Source organism: Nannobrachium achirus (assembly GCF_963921795.1).
Source record: "Nannobrachium achirus genome assembly, chromosome: 13".
Classification (NCBI taxonomy): domain Eukaryota; kingdom Metazoa; phylum Chordata; class Actinopteri; order Myctophiformes; family Myctophidae; genus Nannobrachium; species Nannobrachium achirus.
Genome location: NC_137833.1, coordinates 2,938,747 through 2,964,551, shown reverse-complemented (window position 1 = coordinate 2,964,551; position 25,805 = coordinate 2,938,747). Strand labels below are relative to the sequence as shown.

Here is a 25,805-nt window from a genome sequence, read left to right as displayed (position 1 = left end):
CAATACATAGATAGATAGATACATTTGGTCTTGACCATACAGTACAACATTAGGTCTTGACCATACAGTACAACATTAGGTCTTGACCATACAGTACAACATTTAGGTCTTGACCATACAGTACAACATTTAGGTCTTGACCATACAGTACAACATTTAGGTCTTGACCATACAGTACAACATTTAGGTCTTGACCATACAGTACAACATTTAGGTCTTGACCATACAGTACAACATTTAGGTCTTGACCATACAGTACTACATTTAGGTCTTGACCATACAGTACAACATTTAGGTCTTGACCATACAGTACAATACATTTAGGTCTTGACCATACAGTACAACATTTAGGTCTTGACCATACAGTACAACATTTAGGTCTTGACCATACAGTACAACATTTAGGTCTTGACCATACAGTACAACATTTAGGTCTTGACCATACAGTACAACATTAGGTCTTGACCATACAGTACAACATTAGGTCTTGACCATACAGTACAACATTTAGGTCTTGACCATACAGTACTACATTTAGGTCTTGACCATACAGTACTACATTTAGGTCTTGACCATACAGTACTACATTTAGGTCTTGACCATACAGTACTACATTTAGGTCTTGACCATACAGTACAACATTTAGGTCTTGACCATACAGTACAACATTTGGTCTTGACCATACAGTACAACATTTAGGTCTTGACCATACAGTACAACATTAGGTCTTGACCATACAGTACAACATTTAGGTCTTGACCATACAGTACTACATTTAGGTCTTGACCATACAGTACAACATTTAGGTCTTGACCATACAGTACAACATTTAGGTCTTGACCATACAGTACAACATTTAGGTCTTGACCATACAGTACAACATTTAGGTCTTGACCATACAGTACAACATTTAGGTCTTGACCATACAGTACTACATTTAGGTCTTGACCATACAGTACAACATTTAGGTCTTGACCATACAGTACAACATTTAGGTCTTGACCATACAGTACAACATTTAGGTCTTGACCATACAGTACAACATTTAGGTCTTGACCATACAGTACAACATTTAGGTCTTGACCATACAGTACAACATTTAGGTCTTGACCATACAGTACAACATTTAGGTCTTGACCATACAGTACTACATTTAGGTCTTGACCATACAGTACAACATTTAGGTCTTGACCATACAGTACAACATTTAGGTCTTGACCATACAGTACAACATTAGGTCTTGACCATACAGTACAACATTTAGGTCTTGACCATACAGTACAATACATTTAGGTCTTGACCATACAGTACAACATTTAGGTCTTGACCATACAGTACAACATTAGGTCTTGACCATACAGTACAACATTTAGGTCTTGACCATACAGTACAACATTTAGGTCTTGACCATACAGTACAACATTAGGTCTTGACCATACAGTACAATACATTTAGGTCTTGACCATACAGTACAACATTTGGTCTTGACCATACAGTACAACATTTAGGTCTTGACCATACAGTACAACATTAGGTCTTGACCATACAGTACAACATTTAGGTCTTGACCATACAGTACTACATTTAGGTCTTGACCATACAGTACAACATTTAGGTCTTGACCATACAGTACAACATTTAGGTCTTGACCATACAGTACAACATTTAGGTCTTGACCATACAGTACTACATTTAGGTCTTGACCATACAGTACAACATTTAGGTCTTGACCATACAGTACAATACATTTAGGTCTTGACCATACAGTACAACATTTAGGTCTTGACCATACAGTACAACATTAGGTCTTGACCATACAGTACAACATTTAGGTCTTGACCATACAGTACAACATTTAGGTCTTGACCATACAGTACAACATCAGGTCTTGACCATACAGTACAACATTTAGGTCTTGACCATACAGTACAACATTTAGGTCTTGACCATACAGTACAACATTTAGGTCTTGACCATACACTACAGTACAACATTTAGGTCTTGACCATACACTACAGTACAACATTTAGGTCTTGACCATACACTACAGTACAACATTTAGGTCTTGACCATACACTACAGTACAACATTTAGGTCTTGACCATACACTACAGTACAACATTTAGGTCTTGACCATACACTACAGTACAACATTTAGGTCTTGACCATACACTACAGTACAACATTTAGGTCTTGACCATACACTACAGTACAACATTTAGGTCTTGACCATACACTACAGTACAACATTTAGGTCTTGACCATACACTACAGTACAACATTTAGGTCTTGACCATACACTACAGTACAACATTTAGGTCTTGACCATACACTACAGTACAACATTTAGGTCTTGACCATACACTACAGTACAACATTTAGGTCTTGACCATACACTACAGTACAACATTTTCAGTCGTGAGATTTTATGTTGCTTTAACCCATTTAGGCCTGGAATTATTTAATACTTTAGCTCAGGGGTCTTCAACAGGGGGTCCGCGACCCCTAGGGGGTCCGCGGAGGTACTGCAGGGGGTCCGCGAAATTATTGCTTAAAAAAAAAAAAAAAAAAAAGATTTCAAAAAGTTTTTTTCTTTCTTTTTTTCATTTTTCACATTCATATTAAAAAAATAATTATGATTCTATCCATTTTGAATAGCTTGAATACATGATTACAGTACTATGCAATTGACAGATTGTTGATATTATTAACATTGGTTCTCAGTTAATAAGTAGTAGAAATGGTAGTGGTACGGCCCACCCTGGTCGCTGTAACTTGTACATGTTTAAAATAAAAAAATATGTCGTAGCCCTGACCCCCCCACCCTACGAGGTGGTAGGGGGTCCCTGCTCCATCTCCCCATCAGTTTGGGGGTCCCCGGCCTGAAAACGTTGAAGACCCCTGCTTTAGCTAGTAAATAAATAAGCAGATCTACTATTTTTGAAAAGTAATGAAAATGTGTGCAAATCTTTTAACTCTTTGAGTGCCAATCCCGAACTAGTTCGGCTTTATTAGCGTATCGTAGAGTGCCGATCCCGAACAAGTTCGGCTTTTTAAAAAAAAAAAAAAAAAAAATTTGAAAAAAATTTTTTTGAATTTTTTTTTTTTTTTTTTGGACCCCATCAAATCTGGTGAACATGATTTCAATCGCGATTTTGCATGTTCCACCCCCATACAACCCCATCTAACATACAGGGCAGCCATTTTTGTTTACATTACATGTAAAACATAATGGCGATTATCTCAAGAATGCCTGAACGGATTTCCAATCGGATTTTTTTGTTTGAAAGCTGTGAACAAACTGCACAAATCCACTCCAATGCAATCCAGGATTGCATTGGATTTTTTAGAGCTCATTCTTCTCTGTTTTTTCCCATGCATGAGGTGTGCAAGGTTTAATCATGGCTAAGTTGACGAAAATAAGGCTTCTAAAATGCTTGGTAGCCAATAGCTAACTTCAAGCTAACTTCATCCTCTTCCTGTACATGCACAAAGGAAAGTGTTCAGGCAAGTCATGGCTCCAGGGCTTGGGCATGCATTACCAGCATATCTCTATTATTCTCTGGTCACTGGGCGCCCTCTAGTGGTGATAGGCTGGCACTCAATGAGTTAATACATGTATTTTTAGAGCGAACATTTGTAACTCAAATTTTGCTTCTGGGGGTCCCTGGAACTAAATATTTTGAGATGGGGGGTCCGTGGCCAAATACATATCATTTTGGGGGTCCTTGACATGAAAAAGTTTGAGAACCACTGACATAGAAACAGTTTTCAAAAACCCTAGAAGGATTTAGAAGACACTTCAAAAGACGGGTCAAAACATTCGAAGACTTGCACACATTTTCTAGATTTTTTCAAAAATAGCAGATCTACAAGCTCGCAGCGCGCACTGTGAGCTTGTAGATCTGCTCTTTTGTAATAGTTAAAGCATTAAATAATGCGTATTAATCTAAATGGGTTAAACCAAGAGTGGTCGTAACAAGTCAACAGTAATACGAGTAGGAATAACAGAGCCCCAAAGAGCAGCCTAAACTTCATCACAAAGTACTTCTTTGAATCGTGACAATGTAAGACTTAAAAACATATATATTGCAGATACAGCAGATGGAGATCTGTCTAGGCAATCTAAGGCATTGTATTTTAAGACGGGCAATATTAAATCCTGTTGGTTATTGATTAGGCTAATCACCACAACCGAGAGAGGGAAGCGACTCGTGCCGTGTGTTTTTCATTCAGCCAAATCAGTCTCACTTGCATTTCAAATCGTATCCTTTGACTGGCTGGTGGTGATGATATAGTCTATAACTTAACTGACACAAGGTAGGCTACTTATTATAAAATAGCCTAATTGTGTGGATGATATAGATACATTTTGTGAAATCTTGATAAAGGGAATTCTCTGTCTCGTCTCCTCTACACGGTGCCGACGTGGCTCATCACGATGGCTGTGCTGCCACGGACTAGCCGAGAGGCTGTTTGTTGGCAACATGTGGCGCGCGGCCCCAACAGGGTCTGCTAGGAGCGGAGGAGGTCGGCGATCCAAGGAGCGGAGGGAAATCCTCGCTCCAAAGCCGCTCGGACCCATTTGAAAAGTCGCTCGCTCACGCTCACGTCAAAAACGGCCCCGCTCATATGCCCTGAGATACAGTATACAAGTTCACAAAACGTTGCCACAGGACGCATTGTGAGCTTGTAGATGAGCTGTTTTTGAATAGCTGAACAAAGTATAAAATAGGGCTAAAGTGATTAAACTGATTTTATATTAAACAACTTTTGCTGGACCCCTGGGGGTCCTTGAGGGGAACCACTGCTATAGTATAAACATCCTGCAGTATTTATAGTTTGACTTGGGGTGAGGAGGAAAATAATAACTTTTAAGAGAGAGGAAGAGTAGCACTCATCAACGTATGATTCAAGAATATTGTCTCTTGGGTGCAACGGGTCAAACAACAACCATTTAGAAAAGGACAAGCAGCCCTCACTTTGAAGATAATTTGTTCTTGTTTATTCAAGGGTTTAGAGCTGCTGCTGGGGGAACCATTTAATAAACAAGAACAAATTATCTTTGAAGTGAGTGCTTGTTGTCTTTTTCTAAATGGAGGGGGGAAAAAAACATTTTCCTTGTGTGAATATAATTTTTATTACATTGCAATTCAGGGGTCTTCAACTTTTTCAGGCCAAGGACCCCTTAGCTGAGAGAGGGAGAGAGAGATGAAGCGGGGACCCCCACTACATATTGTAAATGTGTGATGGAGATTTTCATCGATTTCAGATAGATTTATAGACGTGTTTGACAGCACTGTCATCAGTCTATGTTGGATTAATGTGTATTGTCAAATTGACCTTTCACTATGTACTTGGTCTGCTCTTTGTTTTACCTCTACAGCAAACCTACATTATTTTCCAAAAATAGCCGATCTACAAGCTTGTTGATCTGCTATTTTTGGTTAAAATTCTCCTCGGAATAGGGATGCGAGAATTCTAGTTGTTCATTTAAAATAATTATCGTATCACACAAGGATTTGGCTGCCCCCCTGTAGTAACTCTAAGGACCCCCTGTTGGAGAACCCTGTTGTAACCCATGGTGCGTTGTGTTGTGTTTGCTTTGTGCAGCTTCCCTCGGCTGGTGAAGAGCACGTGGCTGAACCGTAACGCTCCGGCACAGAGCAAAGACTCGCTCATTCCTCCCCTGGAGAACGTGGTGTTTGGCAGCAGCTACGTCAAGCAGGTGTCCCCGGATGTAAGTCAACTTCCTCACACAAGGGCCCCCCCTTTCCCAGCCATGAGGCTCATAGGGCAGGAGCCTAGCTCCCGTTACTGTAGCGCAAGGGTCTTCAAAAGGGGGTCCGGGACCCCCAGGGGGTTCTCAGATTTACTACAGGGGGTCCTCCAAATCCTTGAGTGATAGAAAGTTTTTTTCTCCTTTTTTATATTAACCACTTGAACCCTAGTGTCCATATTCTGAGAACTTTAGCCAAAAATAGCAGATCTACAAGCTCACAACGCCTCACGCTGCGAGGCGTTGTGAGCTTGTAGATCGGCTATTTTCTGCAAAGAGGTTTGGTGTAGAGGGGAAAAAGAACAGACTAAGTACATAGTGAAAAGTCAAGTTTATAAAGTATATATTGACGGTTCAAGTGGTTAAATATCTGAAAACAGACATTGACATGAATCCAAAATACACTGATGATTGTGCCATCAAACAATGAAACTATTATGGAGTCCTTGTGGGGGTCCCTGCTGCATCTCTCTCTCAACTAAGGGGTCCTTGGCCTTGGCTACAGTAACTAAGGGGTCCTTGGCCTTGGCTACAGTAACTAAGGGGTCCTTGGCCTTGGCTACAGTAACTAAGGGGTCCTCCTAAGGGGTCCTTGGCCTTGGCTACAGTAACTAAGGGGTCCTTGGCCTTGGCTACAGTAACTAAGGGGTCCTTGGCCTTGGCTACAGTAACTAAGGGGTCCTCCTAAGGGGTCCTTGGCCTTGGCTACAGTAACTAAGGGGTCCTTGGCCTTGGCTACAGTAACTAAGGGGTCCTTGGCCTTGGCTACAGTAACTAAGGGGTCCTTGGCCGTGGCTACAGTGTAGCGTGAGGCAGCTTGATGAAAATGTGTTTTGCCAGGGAGTGGGACCCCCATAGAAGATTGGCGTTGTGAAAATGTTTCAATTTTTCCCCCAAGATGAAAAAGAAAAGAAAAAGCAGATCAACACGAGCTTGTAGATTGGCTATTTTCAAATAGCTGATGTATATAGGGTTAAGGTGGTTTCATTACTGACTACAACGGAACATGAGGCTAAACATGAATGCTAGCATGTTCCAATATTTGCTTATACTGTATATGGTCATACCGATAATAATCCTCTGGATCCTACTCCTTTGCTTGTGTGTGTATATTATATATGCTTGCTCCTGTATGAGTGAGAGACAAATAATAACATAAACCACTCTTGATTCTCTTGTGCTAGAGGTTGATCTCCATGAAGATCCCACTGTCAGGGGAAGGATTTGGAGAGTGTGGGTGCATATAGTTGCATTTTCGCCTCTCCTATGCAGTGTTTTTTTCTTTTCTTTTTTTTTAGTCCTGTCTTTTCCTTCTGACGTACAAATAAAAGAACGCTGGCCGCAGAGAGCGTTAACATGCGACGCTGGGAAGAGGTGCGCTCTTAGCATGTCTTTACTTTTAACACGGAAATGGATGGCCGAATAGGTGCTGGTATCTCAAAAACACTTGCTGAAGAATTCCAGCTTGGAGCAAATCAATTTACTAGCCAGGGTATATCGTAAGGGTCTGAAACTAAACACTGCACTGAAAGGAATTGGCCGTGTACCATACTGCAATGGCTGGAATCAATGGCTTCCTTGAAAGTAACATTTAAATATGCTTTTGAAAATAGCCGATCTACAAGCTCAAGCTCAAGCTTGTAGATCGGCTATTTTTTGTCACAACAAAGATAGACTCTACACTGTAGAGGAAAAAGAAGAGCAGACTAGTAGGTATTGACGGTGGTCAACACCTACTAGTGGTTAAATGTATAAAAATACACATTAATCCAACCTACAAACACAGATGATACTGTGCAGTCAAACAAATCTAAGCTGTATAAGAAATCGATGAACATTGCAACACAATTTTATACGATATGTTAGTGGGGGTCCCTGCTTCATCTCTTTCTCAGCTAAGGGGTCCTTGGCCTGAAAACGTTGAAGACCCCCCTGCACTAAATCAAACCTCTCTTTAGTAGGTGATGGTTCTTTGTGGAGCCTTTTTAAGAAGTGTTATTTCTCTGTGTGCAGCGAGCTGCACAGAAGCAGCTGCAGCAGCAGCAGTGTGACGCTGAGATCTCCTACCAAATTGCAGTGAATAAATGGCAGGGGTTAATTAAGTGTGAGTTATAGGGCTATATTAGTTCTCTCAGCACCACAGTAACAACAGCCTGCTGGCACACTGTCTGACTGTGCACTGACCGCATTTCTGTTCCTTTTCTTGCATTGGTGTTTTCACATCCAGGTGAACGTTGCGTTCATTTTGCTGCCCATGCCTGACTGTGTAGTTTAATCTGACCTAGATGAGACGATAGCCACGTGATGTACACTTTACACATCTGGTCCGGTTCTTTCTTTTCATGCAGAAAGATCATGAGAGTTATATTTTGTCAACTTTTTTGGCATAAATCTGCCCTATGATTCTATCTTAACATAGATTGCTGGCTCTGAATCACTTTAATAAATAGCAAGCCAAGCAAGGCTTAATCATTTTAAAATAAACAATAACTATTACAGGTTGGATGTAAAATGGATAACAAGGATCGTTAAATATTAAACGTCCAACTTACCCATTTAATGCCAGAAATCAAAATCGACTTTTGGATCAGACTGCCAGGGTTTTCTTAACTTTTACACAGAGTGCGTGCCTGCCTGCGTGTCCATCGTGCACGGATCATGCACCACTATTCACGCGGTTTGCAACTTTCAAACAAAAATTCAAGCATTCATGAGATGGCTGCCTTTTTTTTTTACACAGTAAGTTAACGGAAACAGGATCAGGAAACAGATAATCGGCTATGTCTGAACTGAATATCTTTTTTTTTATTTTTTATCAAATCTAATACATTTAAAACTCAGGTTACTCAGGCTATGGCTCCCGGTGAATGCCCAATTTGTAGGTCTAATTTCTTCTTCTTTTTCTTCTCTCCTCTCCTCCCCACCTGCCCCCGGTGTCTCCTCCCCACCTGCCCCGGTGTCTCCTCCCCACCTGCCCCCGGTGTCTCCTCTCCTCCCCACCTGCCCCGGTGTCTCCTCCCCACCTGCCCCGGTGTCTCCTCTCCTCCCCACCTGCCCCGGTGTCTCCTGCCCACCTGCCCCGGTGTCTCCTCCCCACCTGCCCCGGTGTCTCCTCCCCACCTGCCCCGGTGTCTCCTCCCCACCTGCCCCCGGTGTCTCCTCTCCTCCCCACCTGCCCCCGGTGTCTCCTCTCCTCCCCACCTGCCCCGGTGTCTCCTCCCCACCTGCCCCCGGTGTCTCCTCTCCTCCCCACCTGCCCCGGTGTCTCCTCCCCACCTGCCCCGTTGTCTCCCAGGGGAAGACCTTCCTGGTGTCTGACCAGTGTCTGCAACACGCCTACAGCCTGCACCACAGCCTGTGTGCCAGCCTGCTGCTGTCCTACCAGGGCCTGTTCGGCTACTTCACCTCCGTCACCAAGGACCTGCCGTCCTCTCATCGCATGGAGCTAGGTCAGTGTTCCTCACACATTCAGTAGCGAAGTGTGATGTCACTTCCGTGAAATGGCGTGAAATGTCGCCCTCTAGGGGGTTCATACTGGTATTGTTTTGTATTCAAATCGCCATTGGGGAATTTGCGATCGCCGCATATAAGAACTGTTAAAAATATAAACACACCATGCTCTCGGATTGACCCAAATGGATATGAAGCATCGACTAAGGTGGAAATGTACAGATTTACCCAAAGAGTAACACAATAAACGCTAGAAACGAGTTACAACAGGCTATATCAGATATGAATGAATATCATGAACTATGCAGAACCCCCCCGCTGACAGAAACGCGCACATGGTGTGTTTATTTTTTTAACACAGTCCTTATATGCGGCGATTGCAAATTCCCCAATGGCGATTTGAATACAAAACAATACCAGCATGAGGGCGACATTACGCACAAATGACGACATGGCTTCGTTTCTCTATTGCAATGTCAAGTAGGGCTGTCACAATTATTACATAATCGTCTAATCGTGATTATTTGACATTATCGCAATTATTTTGTCATAATCTTCATAATCGTGAATGTTGAAAAATGTCCGAAATAGTGGAAATAGCAGATCTACAAGCTCACAACGCGTCGCATCGCGACGCGTTGTGAGCTTGTAGATCGGCTATTTCCACTATCAAAGTTATTTTTTAAGTAGTATTTTTTAAGTAGTACTCTACTGTAGATGTAGTTCATTACAAAAACTACAATTACATGAACCACTTCAGTTCTATATACATATCGGCCATTTGAAAATAGCCGATCTACAAGCTCACAATGTATCACGATGCGACACATAGTTTGTATATCTGCTATTTTCAAAAGATCTTCATACATTTTATACAGATTTGAAAACATGTGAAATGTGACAGTCTGCATAATGAGTACTTTTCCACTTTTGGTACTTATAAGTACATTTTGATACCAATACTTTTGAAATCCAGACTTTTCCCTAACAGTATTTCTACATTGCAGTATTGTCTGATTTATACCGCCTACAATAGCTGATCTAGAAGCTCAAAATGTGGCGCAGATGGGGAGCTGATAAAAATCCTATTTGAATGTCCTACTTTGAAAAGAATATGAAAAATACATATTTCTATTTTTGTTTTTATAGATTATTTTATAGACTGTTGAGTGATAAACCACTGTTGCACATCAAGTTAATCATCTGGGGACCCCCCAAAAATACTTTTGGGACCCACAGGTTGAGAACCACTGTATTATGTTGAGTGCTGTCCATTATGTCTGTGATCAGGGCTTTGGGACGGTTGATTAAGCCATTGTGAACAACGTCTCATAGAGCTTTTCAATGTGATGTTTTACGGGTCCGGGTTGTGTATTCCACGTATTCATCCTTGTGATTAGCCATAGCAGTGTGGTTTATCGAAAATATTAAATATTTATACTGAATTTGAGACTGCCACGAATATTTGGCAATCCCCATTTTCATTGGGATCCCTAGTTGCGCAATGTGAGCTTATAGATCTGCTATTTTCCCTCCACGATGGAGCATAAATGACGCATAACACACCTTCATGTTCATATTTGTGCAGTGATTGACTGCACCGTTGGAGTCGGTGGGATTAATATTTTATTACAGGCACACATTTTCAGATGGATGATTGACACGTTGACCTTGTGCACACTATTTTCATTGGTTTTCTCACACTGAGCTTGTAGGATCTAGTTATAGAAAACCTATGTTTTATACTTTACTCAATGGTTTTCGTGGTTTGTTCATTTTGACCATATTGTGATAACTATTGTGTTGAATTATTCAGTGTTTTGTGCTTTGTGAAAGTTTGTGTTCCCATGTCAATGTTCCCTGATCCCTGCCCCTTAACACATCGCTGTTGTCGGCTGGACAAACCTCGTATCTCCAAGTTTCAAATGTGTACGTTCTTTCGCAAAGTAAATTCCTGCTTCATCATACAAGGCCGTCGCACAAAAGAAGTGAAAACAGCAGATCTACAAGCACACAACGCCTCGCGGTGTGAGGCGTTGTGTGCTTGTAGATCGTCTTTTTTAAAATGAGAAATGCAAAACTAACGGTTTTGGACATACAAGGTTTTCACCCGACAACGACGAAATATTCCCCTTCATAAGCACATGCCTCACATTCAGTCTATTCATTAATCAGCAGACGACCTCTAATTTTCACGACCGTTCAAATCAAATGTGTAGCCACTGAACTTGCATTAAATAGATGTATCATTTAACCAGTGAATTAAACAGAATGTGATCCGGACACAAACCTCGCCCCTTCTTTAACCCACCACCAGGTGTCTTAACAAAACCTAATCCTCATGGTCTGGACAGATATAAACCTGTATTTAAACTAACTTGTATTTATTTATTTTACCAGTGTCAGGGGAACTAAGGGGGGGGGGCTAAAAGAAATCAGTGGGGTTAAAAAAAACCTTTTCCTAGTAGAGGACAAAGTAACAGGTAATGGCTTAAAACGTTACTATTATGTGCAATCCTACTAGCCAAGCCCAGCATGCAAGTCCTATATGAGCGAGTTCTCAGAAGACCATATCCTCCAAGCCAGAGGCACGTCTACATAGGTATGTTTGTGTGCCCTCCCTGCCTTCCACCCTTCCTCCTCCTCCTCCGATCAAACCACCTCTCTTGTTAGCCAGGGACCCACTCACCCAGAATGTGAGATGACCTGTGATATCTTGCCATACTTTCTATTTCAGTTTTATCTACTAGTTTGGTCATTAAGGTCCACAGAATGAGAGGTCAGCTCTGCCGGAAACATCACGAAAAAAGGTTATGGCCATTTGTATATTCCCTGTCCCATTGACTTCACTATACAGGAACAGAAAGATATTTAAAAAAGAAAATAATCTGCTTTAAGTAGCATGTAGCAGGTCAAATTAGGGGTTCTTCATGATTCTGAATCCATTGCAAGCATTTGTTTTGCATGAAAAACATTCCTTGGGCTAAATTTCGGCCCCAGAAAACTGAAAAGTGATGAGTCATCACTTTATTAAACTTCCTTTATTAAACTTTTTTTGATGACTCATCACTTTTCACAGATTTTTTTATATTTTTGAAATGTGTTTTCTGTTCCTGTGTAGTGGAGTCAATGGGACAGTGAATATACAAATGGCCATAACTTTTTTTTCGCAATGTTTCCGGCACAGCAGACCTCTCATTCTGTGGACCTTAATGACCAAACTAGTAGAAAAAACTGAAATAAAAAGTACGGCAAGACATCACAGGTTCAACCCTATTCCTTGAGCCTGTGTGTCCCTGACTATATCTTCATCCTTCCTCCTCTCTCCTCCTCTTCACTGTACGTTCCTCTATTGGGACCTTATCTCCCACATGCACGCCTGTCCTATGATGAAATATACATAGGCTGCCACACTGGCCTACATAATACAAATACACAACTCTTTCTTTCTTTCTTTCGGTCTTCTAGTTTGGTCCGAGTGCTTCATGGCGCAGTGTGACGTCATAGCGCTTCATGACACAATGATGTCATAACGTTTTCGGGCGTTGTCTGCCCTATCTTCTGCTGCTGCTTCTTCAGTGTTGTCTCACCTGTCAGAGACACGTGACTACTAACCATTGTCCTCCTCTTCTGTCGTCGCTCTTCTCTTCAGCCTGTTGTGCAGGTTTCTACTGACAAAAGAACAGCTTGCACCGCATGCTGTTAAGACTCCAGTTGGATTATTGCACTCACAAGTTGCACCCACAGGTGCACTTGTGGGTGTAATAAAGCAGTGGTGTGATCCCCCACAATAATCATATTTTAACTGGGGACCCCCCCACCCTGACAAGAGTTGAGGCATTACATTTTGAATAACATGGTTCTATTGTGAAAATAGCAAATTCACAAATTCTGCCTCTAATATTTGACAATTTGACCAATGTTTAATTTGGCAATTAAAGGACTTTTTAAATCCTCTAAAATGACACTGTAGAAATGTGCAGATACCCTCTCTATACACTTAAACTTTATGTTGGGTTCTTTACTGTTGAGTGAGAAAACAATGTTTCACATTAAGTTAAATCATCTGGGGACCCCCGCAAAATAATTTGGGGACCCCCCTGGAGGTCCCGCCACCACAGGTTGAGAACCACTGTAATAAAGGAATAATTTTCCAACAGTGTGCGAGCTGTTTTCTTTCTTTCATAAAGTCATTGTGTTTTCTTTCTATCACCAGACTAACCTGGGTTTTGATGTGTGTGTTCTTCCTCATCAGGTTTCTGCTACTGACACTGTTCTGCATGAGTGTGAACCAAACCTTGAACCTTGACTTCTCTGATTCCATTTGTTTCTCCCTCCACAGAACAACTGGATTTAGAGGCTCGGCTAGCGGAGCTCTGTGAACAAGTTAAGGTACTGTTCATCTTTCTGTGTCCCTACACTCCTTTCTAAATCCTCATAATCGTCCGTCTGAGGGCAGCTGAAACAAGCATATTATATAATATTATATCTGTTTCATCATTACTTTTGTTCTGATTCTTGTATCCATGCACTCACATCTTTATAGAAAATGACTTTGATTATTGTAGATTATAAGGAAATTATTATTTTGCAATGCACAGCATTCATGCAAAGAGCAAACCACAGCACTTGACTTTTCAGATAATTGTCCTCCCCTGTTATCAGTATCATCAGACCCAACATTTTAAATTATATAAGCTCTAATCACGGACATTCCCACAACCCAGTTCTGAAAAGCTCCAAGAATATAATATCTGGTTTACTAAATTAAAATGTAAAATCTATTTGAAAGTGATTCTCAAATCATTTTCATGTCAAGAAGCCCCAAATTAATATGTGTTTGGCCACGGACCCCCATCTGAAAACATCTTGTGCTAAGTACCCAATTCAAGATATGTGTTGTTTCAAAAGTGTTTCAAAAGCTATTCCACATTTTTAATTTTTTTGTTCAAATGTCTTTGAAAATTGCCAAAGTAAAATTGGATTAATTTAAATTCTTTGTGATCTAATTTAGCTGGGGACCCCCGGAACCCCCTTCAAGGACCCCAGGAGGTCTATGGACCCCCACTTTGAGAACCACTGCTGCAGACAGCCGACCGCATCATTTGCAGCTGTGTTTCTCAAAGTGGATTTCAGTGATTCTTTAAGTTCCTTTATGGGGGTCTAAATTGACCCTTGCAAGTCTCTAACTTTGACCGTGTACAAATGGAACCAAATGGGTCCATTTGGTTCCATTTGTACACTGTCGAAGTTAAGGGGAGACCTTCAAATGTAAACGTTTGAGAACCACTGACTTGCAGGTTCCTTGCCTGCAGTCGATGTTGGGCTGACCACAAACTTGTGACATGAGCACCACCTGGTGGCTGACGAGGTGTTTTTCCTTGCAGCAGAAGGGGGAGAGCCCTGACGAGCTGGCTGAGCTGGTGAACATGAACCTGGCCCAGCTGTGCTCTCTGCTCATGGCTCTGTGGGGACAGTTCCTGGAGGTGGTGGCCCTGCAGGACAACATGGCCACTGTGCTGGCCACAGAGCATCATAGACTCAGGGTGAGAGCCCCCAGCACCCCCACCTATTAACCTCTATTAAAGGACAACTTTGTTTTTTTTATAATAAGGGTTCATATTTTAGATTGTCATTAGAGTAGGGGTCTTCAAGTTTTCAGGCCACGGACCTCTAAACATTCATTTTGTCTGCATAACAAGTAACAACTCAAAGCAAAAATGATTTGTATAAAGTACTGTTCTGTGTGTAACATGGTACCTTAACAGTACTGTTCTGTGTGTAACATGGTACCTTAACAGTACTGTTCTGTGTGTAACATGGTACCTTAACAGTACTGTTCTGTGTGTAACATGGTACCTTAACAGTACTGTTCTGTGTGTAACATGGTACCTTAACAGTACTGTTCTGTGTGTAACATGGTACCTTAACAGTACTGTTCTGTGTGTAACATGGTACCTTAACAGTACTGTTCTGTGTGTAACATGGTACCTTAACAGTACTGTTCTGTGTGTAACATGGTACCTTAACAGTACTGTTCTGTGTGTAACATGGTACCTTAACAGTACTGTTCTGTGTGTAACATGGTACCTTAACAGTACTGTTCTGTGTGTAACATGGTACCTTAACAGTACTGTTCTGTGTGTAACATGGTACCTTAACAGGTGTATAAAGTACTGTTCTGTGTGTAACATGGTACCTTAACAGTACTGTTCTGTGTGTAACATGGTACCTTAACAGTACTGTTCTGTGTGTAACATGGTACCTTAACAGGTGTATATAATGTACTGTTCTGTGTGTAACATGGTACCTTAACAGTACTGTTCTGTGTGTAACATGGTACCTTAACAGTACTGTTCTGTGTGTAACATGGTACCTTAACAGGTGTATAAAGTACTGTTCTGTGTGTAACATGGTACCTTAACAGTACTGTTCTGTGTGTAACATGGTACCTTAACAGTACTGTTCTGTGTGTAACATGGTACCTTAACAGTACTGTTCTGTGTGTAACATGGTACCTTAACAGTACTGTTCTGTGTGTAACATGGTACCTTAACAGTACTGTTCTGTGTGTAACATGGTACCTTAACAGTACTGTTCTGTGTGTAACATGGTACCTTAACAGTACTGTTCTGTGTGTAACATGGTACCTTAACAGTACTGTTCTGTGTGTAACATGGTACCTTAACAGGTGAGGCGGTTTGCTGAGGCATTCTTCTGTCTGGAACACCCAAGACCCACTGCACTGGCCTATCAAGAGTTACAGTGAGTTTCATGAGTACATTTCTTTTGATCATTACAGTTGGATCATAGAATGAGACTTGTGTTGCTGTCGCATGCACTAGACTATGTGGATACTCTGGCTGAGGCCACGTTTACGCAGTAACGATCGGAACCGAAAACATGGCCCACCAGGTGGCATTGGCTATTCATCATAATTGTCTCCTCAAATCTGGGTTCATTATTAAACCATCCCTGATGTGATTGCGAGGGTGAGCGACACTGATTGCTCTGCAGATGTCCTTCTGGTGGATTTCGTTTGGCTGTTAAAAAGAAAACTCTTTGAAAGTGATCCCAAACTATATCGTTTTACGACTAATAATATCGTTGTAGTTATAGTTATGTTATGGACTCTTTATCATCCACTTCCATCCACTTCATTTCTTTTTAATTATAGTTCTGGTTCTAGTTATTGTGCTTGGTGTGAACAGACTTTATTGTGGGGAAAACGCTGGCTACTGTACTGGTGTTATCATGTGTCTCTCCCTCCCTCCCTCTCTCCCTCCCTCCCTCCCTCCCTCCCTCCTCTCCTCAGCGCTCACAGCCACCAGCAGATGACCAACGCTATCAAGAGCTCCAGCTACTTCCTGTCTCTGCCCCCGCTTCCTGTGGAATGTGCGGATCTGGACGGTGACGTCAGCTCCTTGCCCATCATCTTTGAGGACAGATACCTGGACTCCATCACTGAGGGTTAGTTAGCACCATTAAAGTATACAAATAAAACCAACAAACCAACTATTAAAGAACAACTTTGTTTTTTTTACAAACAAGGGTTCATATTTTAGATTTTACTTAAAGAAATGAATGCGTACAAGTGTCTAAATATGTATTTTTAGACACAATAAGCCCATTCCCAAGATGCACTGCAATCTTTCATGGGCAGGCGTGACTTATGGGGGATAGTAGTGTTACTGTAAATACCGGTAGTGATAAAGAAATCACTGGTGTATTTTGTCTAAAAAGACATATTTAGCCACTTGTAGAAGTACCCATGCCCCTATGCACCCACTGAAATTGAAATCGCTAAAATGATTAAAATGATAAAAAGCAGTAAATGAAAACATTTTAACACTCAGCTTTTCTTTTCTCTAATTACAATCTAAAATATGATCCCTTGTTGTAAAACAACAAAGTTGTCCTTTAATTTATGGAATGTCTGTCCGCTGTCTGTCCGAGACTCCTCAGGGACATTCAATCCCTCACATGCCATGCAATCATATACTGTGCACACCCCCGGGACTAGTATGCATTATTTTTATTTTTATTTTTTTTATTTTTATACTTTATTGAGTCAGTCAACATAATTTCATTGTTCATATATTCTTTTTACATGTCATGTCCCCTTGTGGACATTTTGACCCATTTTTCTTTTCTTTAAAAAAAAAAAAAACACGTGTACAAAAACCTGTCACCTACATAACAATCATAAAAAATGAAAAAATTAATTAAGAAAATTAATTAAGAATTAAAAATAAAACAAATGCAGTTGTTTCTTAAAATATAGTAGTTCTCAAACTTTTTTCATTTCAAGAACTCCCATAACTTTAGCTCCATTTGTACACTCCCAGAATTACAGATCTGTAAGCTTCTATTTAGAACCCCCTCAAGTAATCCTGAGGGTCCATGTCCTAAATACAATTTACATATTTGTTTGTTGATTTTGACTGCTAGATCGAGACGGACCATGGCTGGGTATGCCGAGGACCGCCTCTGTGTCCAGCAAGACGGACAAGCCCAACTCCAAGGAGTCCAGCGCGGCCGCCAACTTCCCCAGCCCCCCCCCTGACGCCCGGCACGTGGCCATGGACACCGCCTGGCCAGACAGCTGTGAGCCGCCACCCAAGTCCAAAGGAAAGGCGGTCAAACTGAAGAAGAACTCTAAGACTGAGAACTCAAAGAAGCTAACTAGACAGGGCTCCAAAGACTCTGTGGTCCTGGTGGGCTACAAGCACCTGAAGGCCCCCCACGCCGACCCTAGCACCAAGTACAAGGAGGGGGAACCACCCCCCCTGACCCAGGAGGAGGAACGAGATGCCTTGCTGGGGGACCTCAGCGGTCATTTAAGGACTAATGCCAATTGTTTTTACGATGCTGGGGCCACAAACGTACACGCTGGACACGGTTCTAATATAGACCTTCTCGCGGAAGACACTATAACTTCAGCTGCTAGTCAAAAAGGTTACTACAAAAGCCTTATGAGCTTGGACGCACAGAATCAGCCTCAGGCAGGTACTGGGGCTGCAGCCACACACAGCCAAGCAGCACATAAAGCTGAGCACATTGATGACCACTGTAGCAAACCACAGCCTGTGGGGCTTCGGCACATCGAGGTGCAACCAAGTAACAAGGACCCGTACCAGGGCGACAAAGTCACCGTCCTCCTGCCCTGTCGGACCGACGCCGCACCAAGGAGAGAGATTCCCGAGATCACCCAGACGGACATCTGCGACTCGCACCAAACAGCTGTGGATTGTAGCGGCGTGTGGGAGAGGCCCGGCCGGCCCGGCCCCGTCCCGCTGCAAGTGAAGGGCGATTGTATCAGACTCCCCGCTGCCTCCTCCTCGCGTCTCTCTGACTCGGGGATCGAGAGCGAGCCCAGCTCCTTCGCAGCACAGCTGGCCGCGGGACCCCACGGTTGGCCGGGACTAGGCGAGGGTGAACCTGCACAGCAGCCTGAGAAACCTCTCCAGAGCGCTTTGCTGCGTCCTGTCCAGCCCAGCGCGGTGCAGAGAACCAGCGGGGCGGCGGAGGGACTTTGTCCAGAGAGCCACAGCACGGTGAGCGAGGTGCAGTCGTCTCTCACCTCCATCAACTCCCTGCCCTCGGACGACGAGGGAGCAGAAGGCTCCTCCCGGGAGTCCAGCGGAGCCGAGCTCCACAGCAGGAAGTCCAGCGTCTTGGTGCAGGAACAGAGCGTCATCTTCTCCGGGGATGACGTGGCCTCCTCCGCTGCTGCTAGCTGCCCCGTACCTCCTCCTCGATCTCGCCGCTCCGCCTCGTCCGACCACGGCGATTCGCGGCCTCCCAAACACGACGCCGCGGACTCGGAAACCGAGCCCAGACAAACGGGCGGCACATTGGACGCCGCCCCCGAGGGAGTGGCGTCCCGCAGCGAACCCCAGACCGCCTGCCCCTCCAGCAACTCCGCCACCACCACCAGCAGCACCACGGACCTGGTGAAGCGCGGCATGGTGGAGAACTACTTCGGCTCTCGCTCCAGCACCGACGTGTCGGAGATCAGCCCCGTGGAGGCGGCGGCCGTGGTGCTGGGGATGGAGGAGGCGGGGGGAGGAGGGGGGCCGCGGGGGGCGGAGGGGGACGAGGACGACGAGGACGAGGCGGAGCACGAGATGATCGAGAACGGTTACTACGAGGAGGGAGACGGCTACGCCTTCGTCAACGGCGTCGCCGACGACGAGGGTGCGGCCGAGGGCGACGCCGCCACCGTCGCTGCGGAGGCCAGTCTGCTGTTTGAGCAGCTGGCTCTGGGTTTCCTCCAAGAGCCCAGGGAGTTGCCCAGAGCCCCCACCATGTGCCCGGCCCCCACCCCGGGCAGCCGGCAGAGCAGGCCGTCCTGTGCCTCCATCCCCCTGGACTCCAACCTGCGCTGGTACGAGAGCGCTCCGACACCACAGATGAAAGCGTGAGTTTTTGTTATAAACTTTTATCATACTCTGCATGCTCATTAGGGGTGGGATGATGGGAAGTTATATTATTGTTTATCGTGATAAAGAACCACTCATTTATCGTGATAAAGAACCACTCACGATAATCGTATCGTGGAGATTTAATTTATTGTGATATCGTCCTTCGTCATGCACTAGGATCAATTCACCTTTTATTTGCCGAGCTGCATATCCGGTAACCTCGCATACCAGGCTTTCTGAGAGAAAGCCTGGTGTTCGTTCACAACAGGCCGTTTGGTTTCCGCCTAAAGCGCGGAAACCACTAGAAGAAGCGGCGTCGCTTTGATTTGGTTCCCTCCGTTTGTTTCCCCAATCCTTATTAAAATGCTCGAGTAGCCCAGTGTAGTCTTGCCAGTCGCTACGAGTTGGACTAAAACAGTGTTTCTCAATCTTTTTTGGCTTGAGTCCCCCCTTTCCCTGATCTCTGAATCCAAGTACCCCCTTTACCCCGACAACAACATTTTTCCAATAAATAGTGGTAGGCCTATATGATGCTATGATAAACGCCCCATTTCAAGAATATAAAATCACAAATAAGAAATGGAGTGAAAGAGTTTAAAACGGTGCCTCCTGAGCACTGAGCAGATTTATTTTCAACACTGTGGCCAAAACATTTCAGTCCAGTTTTCATGTCAATAACTTTAAAACATTCAAGCACATCCCAGGTGCCTGGTACTATGTACAGTAATTTGGGGTGGCAACCAAGTTTCTCCATGTGTCATCACTAAACATAGCAGTGTTTTCCCCCTCCTAATTCAATGGTTTTTAATTATTTAACTATGAATAATATAATCATTTTACTTCTTTTTGGGGGGGCATTTTCGAGTACCCCCTGTAGTACCTCCGTGTACCCCCATTTGAGAAACACTGGACTAAAAGATGCATATACCAAACGAATTTTTCAAAAGCAAAACTACTCCGCATCAAGGAGTTTATTAGGTAGGCCCTAAAAGTATGTCCTTGAGCGCAGGGGAATATTTTGGGTTAAAACTGAATCCGGTTTGATCTTTCCGGCAAATTGTAGTCCTTTGAGTACTACAACATGACGTTTTGTGGATTCCGCTCCAGACCGGTTACAAACCCGAAAAGTGAAGTGATCCCAGACTACATATCGCCCAGCCCTAATGTGCTCCATCCGTGGTTGTTCAGGTTCATCCAGGCCAAGGAGGAGATGAAGCAGCTGAAGCTGCCTGGCTTCCTGTACAGCGAGGTGGCTGAGCTGGCCTCCAGTGTGCCCTACTTCAGCCTGGAGGAGGATGACAGCTGTGACGAGGGCATCCACCTCATCGTCTGTGTCCACGGCCTGGACGGTAAAGACAGGGTTCCCACAGTCATGAAATTCCTGGAAATATTGTAAAATTTGAAAAATATTTTTCCAGTACTGGAAAAGTTTTGGAATTGATCAAGGGTCCTGGAAGGTCCTGGAAAAAATAGCTATGCATTGTCTTTGGTTATTGATTTTGTTAATACCTCTGAAATGACAAATTAAACATTGGCCAAATTGTCAAATATTAGAGGCAGAAATTGTGAAAATAGCAGATCTACATGCTCACAACGCCTCGCAACGCGAGGCGTTGTGAGCATGTAGATCGGCTAATTTCACAATAGAATTCTTAGTGCTCGTCAGGGTGCCGGGTCCCCAGTTCAAATATGATTATTTCGGGGGTCACGGCCTGAAAAGGTTGAGAACCACTGGCATACACTACCTGTCTTTGGGCATTGCGCATAGGAGTAAGCGACCTGTTATTGAGCTGAATTGTTGTTATATAGTCCTGGAAATCGGGTTAAATATTCTGGAAAAGTTTTGGAAGTTTTGGAAATTAATTTGTAAAGATGTGTGGGAACCCTGTAAAGAGCTCACTGCACTGCTTCTCAAACCTTTTTAATTTCAGGGGTCCCCAGTTATGAATAGGGGTGGAGCTTGTTCATTTTTATTGATAATGAAAACCTTATTATTGATCCTGCTTATTGAGCCGGCTTTTATCCAGCCAACTATTGAGTGTTTTCTCATATTTTGTGGAAATACGTGAGACAAATTCTGAACAGAACTGGTATCTTTATTTATTGGACATTTGTTGTGACTGTGAGTTTGTGGCTGACCACCACCTATGAAGATTACAATTGACAAAAGTAACAAATATTATCATTAAATATCATTAAAGGACCTACACCATGAATTTTCACTTTTTCTATTTTAAAACCTTTTTTTGGGGTCCCACTGGCACCTTCTATCCTCACAAAGTCCTATTTCTGACCGTTGTGTCTTTCTCTGGTTTTGCGCAGACAGAGATGAAAAGCTTTCCACAGGTTCTCAGAACAGTGCTGTTCTGAGAGTTGACGAGAGTGACGTCACTCTCGTTTCCCGTTTTTTTTTTCAGTCAAAAAAAAAAAAAATCAATTTTTTTTTTTTCAAAACTTTTTTTTTCCAAAAAAAATGCAATGCAGAGTAAAAAAAAAAATTTTTCAATTTTTTTTTTCAAAACTTAAAAAAAAAAAAAAAAAATCAAAATATTTTTTTTTTTTCAAAAAAATTTTTTTTTTCAAAAACTTTTTTTTTCAAAACTTTCTTTTTTCAAAAACTTTTTTCAAAAAACTTTTTCTTTTTCGAAAAACTTTTTCTTTTTCAAAAAACTTCTTTTTTTTTCTGGAAAAACCCCACTAGATGCGCCCCTGAGCAAACAGAGGCCGTTTTGGTATTGCAGCTGGAGAGCCTCATTATAGTAGAGCTAGAACAAACAAAAAGAATGGTCAGAGTGTTTGTTGAGGGTTAAAACCTGTCTAAGACTCAATTTTGAGCATATATTTATACAAAAAATATAGTTTTAAAAGCATGGTGTAGGCCCTTTAAAGCTATCATTCATTAGTGTGCAACAAGTGGTAAATGGCTTTGAATTATGGATAGTACTGTAATAATGTCTTGATCGCCTCTTGTCTTGATTGTTTAAACATGACATCATGGGCCGCTATGCTCGATAACAAACGAAAAACTAAAAACATTCCTTTCCAAGAAACGTCCGCCACAAAACTGTGAAAAGTGATGACTCATCACTAAATCATAGTTTTATGGCCAAATTATATGGGGTCAGTTTTTAGCTCAAGGAATGTTTTTCCTGCAAAACAAATGTTTGCATTGGATTCAGAATCCCGAAAAACACCTAGTTTGACCCCTCACATGCTACTTAAAGCATATTTATTTTTTGTCTATGAGAGCCCAACTTTGATTGGCTCCCACAAGTTTCCCATGACAAATCTGCGATGCCCCTATAGCCAAAAATGTTCCATATGGCATGTTCTAACTGTGTGCCAAATTCCATGCTTCTTTCATAAAGTGCACGATTCCATCAAAATACTGCCCGAAACGCCTGGACTATGATAAGCCCAAAGCTTATTGATAGCGGGTATACATTTGTTATTGAGTTTGTAGCGGGCCCTTGTTTAGAGCTCCATCCCTCGTTATGAGGCCACAGAGACCCATTTCATACTTTTCTTTTATCTCTGGGACACGGAGGATTTTACAGAGTAAATCGTTACTCTGTAAAATCCTTGGTGTTAATTTAACTCTCACTGTCAAGAGTTTGCAGACCGGAGAGAATATGAATGATGCACACTGCCATTAGTTTTTACGACGCCAGGGGCTGAATGTTATCACCATATCTCATTCAGAACGGGTACACATTATAGTGTATGAATATTTTATGCTTTAACTATTGAAAAATAGCAGATATACAAGCTCACAGCGCGGCACCGAGTGCCGCGCTGCGAGCTTGTAGATCTGCTATTTTTGAAAAATTGTAAAAATTTGAATTTTGACCCGATTCTATAAGTGTCTTTTGAATCCTTCTAAGACTTTTTGAAAAACCTATGTTTCTATGTCAGCAATCTGGCCACCCATTGTCAAAGAAAAGGTCCTTTTCACTCAACTGGAGCTCAGTTAGTCTGTTCTTGAGAGACTACTATGTCAGTGGTTCTCAAACCTTTTCATGTGAAGGACCCCCAAAATGATATTTATTTGGCCACGGACCCCCATTCAACATATTTAGTTCCAGGGACCCCTCAGAAGCAAAGTTTGAGTTACAAAATGTTCCCTTTAAAAATACATATGTTCAATGATTTGCACACATTTTCACGACTTTTTCAAAAATAGCAGATCTACAAGCTCGCAGCCGCGCTGTGAGCTTGTATATCTGCTATTTTTCACTGGTTAAAGCATTCAATAATGGGTTCATGTTGTGTAACGTTGTGGTCTCCAGGCAACAGTGCAGACCTGAGACTGGTGAAGACCTATCTGGAACTAGGACTTCCTGGAGCTCGCATAGACTTCCTCATGTCCGAGAGGAACCAGGTAATGAACTTGGGCCACAAAGATTACAGTCTCACGACACTGCTTTTGCTAAAAGGAGGACTTTACCCATTAGACCAGGGGTCTTCAACGTTTTCAGGCCAAGGACCCCTTTAGTCGAGAGAGAGATGAAGCAGGGACCCCCACACAACCTGTTCATAGATTCCATATAGTCTCATTGTTTGACAGCACAATCATCAGTGTATTTTCGATTCATGTCAATTTGTGTTTTCAGATATTTAACCACTTGAACCGTCAATACTTAATAAACTTGACCTTTCACTCTGTACTTAGTCTGCTCTTTTTTCCCCTCTACACCAGACCTCTTTGCAGAAAATAGCCGATTGAGCTTGTAGATCTACTATTTTTGGCTTAAGTTCTCAGAATATGGACTCTAGGGTTCAAATCGTTAATATAAAAAAGGAGAAAAAAGGTTTCTATCACACCAAGATTTGGAGGACCCCCTGTAGTGACTCTGAGGACCCCCTGTTGAAGACCCTTGCAATAGAGCAATACAATAACCTGTATCTTCGTATTTCTTTGACAGAATGATACTTTTGCAGACTTTGAGTCGATGACGGACCGGCTGTTGGATGAAATAGTCCAGTACATCCAGATATACAACCTCACAGTGTCAAAGATCAGGTGAGATGTCCTGTCTGTGTGTCTGTGTGTCTAGTACCATCATATGTATGTGTATAGCAATAATACCTGTGAGATGTCCTGTCTGTGTGTCTAGTACCATCATATCGTCGTTGTCGGGTGAAAATCTTGTATGTCTAACACCGTTCGTTTCGCATTTTTCATTTTAAAAATGATTTAAACTAGTGAAAACAGCCGGTCTACAAGCACACAAAAAGCTTGTAGATCTGCTGTTTTCACTACTTTTGTGCGACGGCCTTGTATGATGAAGCAGGGCTTTACTTTGCAAAAAACATACAAATCTGAAACTTGGAGATACGAGGTTTCTGCCCGACAGTGACAATATGTATGTGTATAGCAATAATACCCGCACAGCCAAGTGCTATTATGTGTTTATGAACACCTAGTGCAAGTTTCAACCCCCAAATGCTATTATTACAGTAAATGTCGCCCTCTAGTGGACGCCTATCTGTTTGTACACTCAAAATGCTAAATATTCAAGAATACTCGACTGCCTTTGCTTTTTTGTTCTTTTCTTTTTCTTTCTTTTTGGGTCTGTTTGTTGTCTTCTTCGTTGGTTTGTTTTTTATGTTGTGTTTGATATTTGTTGTAAAATCAATAAAACATACTTGAAAATTCCACTTTGTAAAAAACAACTGTAGGTTAGGCTATTACAGTTTCTGTCCAGTGGACACGTGGTATTTTACCTCGACCTTATTATTGTTATAATTATTATTTATTTATTGATGTATCTATTCATAATAAGACAAACTAGTAAGACCCCTCAGGCCCCCTAAAGGGCGAGGTCGCGCCAATGCTTGGCCATCTGGCCAGTGATGTATCGGACCAGTTACTCATATATGAAGACCCCTGGTACCCATATATGGAGATCCATGTACTGTATATGGAGATATGCTGTGAGAGCCCAAACATGCTTACTAACATAATACCTTTTTATGCCCATACTTGGAGATCCCTGTCTGTAGAACCAGCCAACTAGCGGCCAATTATAGGAATTTTAGTTCCGTGTTTGCTTCATTTTAAATCCAGACAACTGGCCCCCTGATTAGGACCCAGGATTTCCATGAGACTCATTCAAAATGACCACTGTGAAATGAAATAAAAAGTT

The 25,805-nt window shown here is 42.4% G+C and overlaps 1 protein-coding gene across 2 annotated transcripts in view; it reads left to right on the top strand.

The window, feature by feature from the left end:
• fam135a (family with sequence similarity 135 member A) overlaps positions 1-25,805 on the top strand; it is a 59,544-nt gene that overhangs the window by 22,864 nt on the left and 10,875 nt on the right. For both annotated transcript variants that reach the window (XM_080741029.1, XM_080741030.1), the window contains exons 7-17: positions 5,614-5,740; positions 9,075-9,228; positions 11,754-11,831; positions 13,572-13,621; positions 14,620-14,775; positions 15,921-15,994; positions 16,545-16,699; positions 17,681-19,652; positions 20,845-21,005; positions 23,946-24,037; positions 24,582-24,679. In XM_080741029.1, the coding sequence (XP_080597155.1) occupies positions 5,614-5,740; positions 9,075-9,228; positions 11,754-11,831; positions 13,572-13,621; positions 14,620-14,775; positions 15,921-15,994; positions 16,545-16,699; positions 17,681-19,652; positions 20,845-21,005; positions 23,946-24,037; positions 24,582-24,679 (3,117 nt within the window). The remainder of the gene's footprint in view (positions 1-5,613; positions 5,741-9,074; positions 9,229-11,753; positions 11,832-13,571; positions 13,622-14,619; positions 14,776-15,920; positions 15,995-16,544; positions 16,700-17,680; positions 19,653-20,844; positions 21,006-23,945; positions 24,038-24,581; positions 24,680-25,805) is intronic.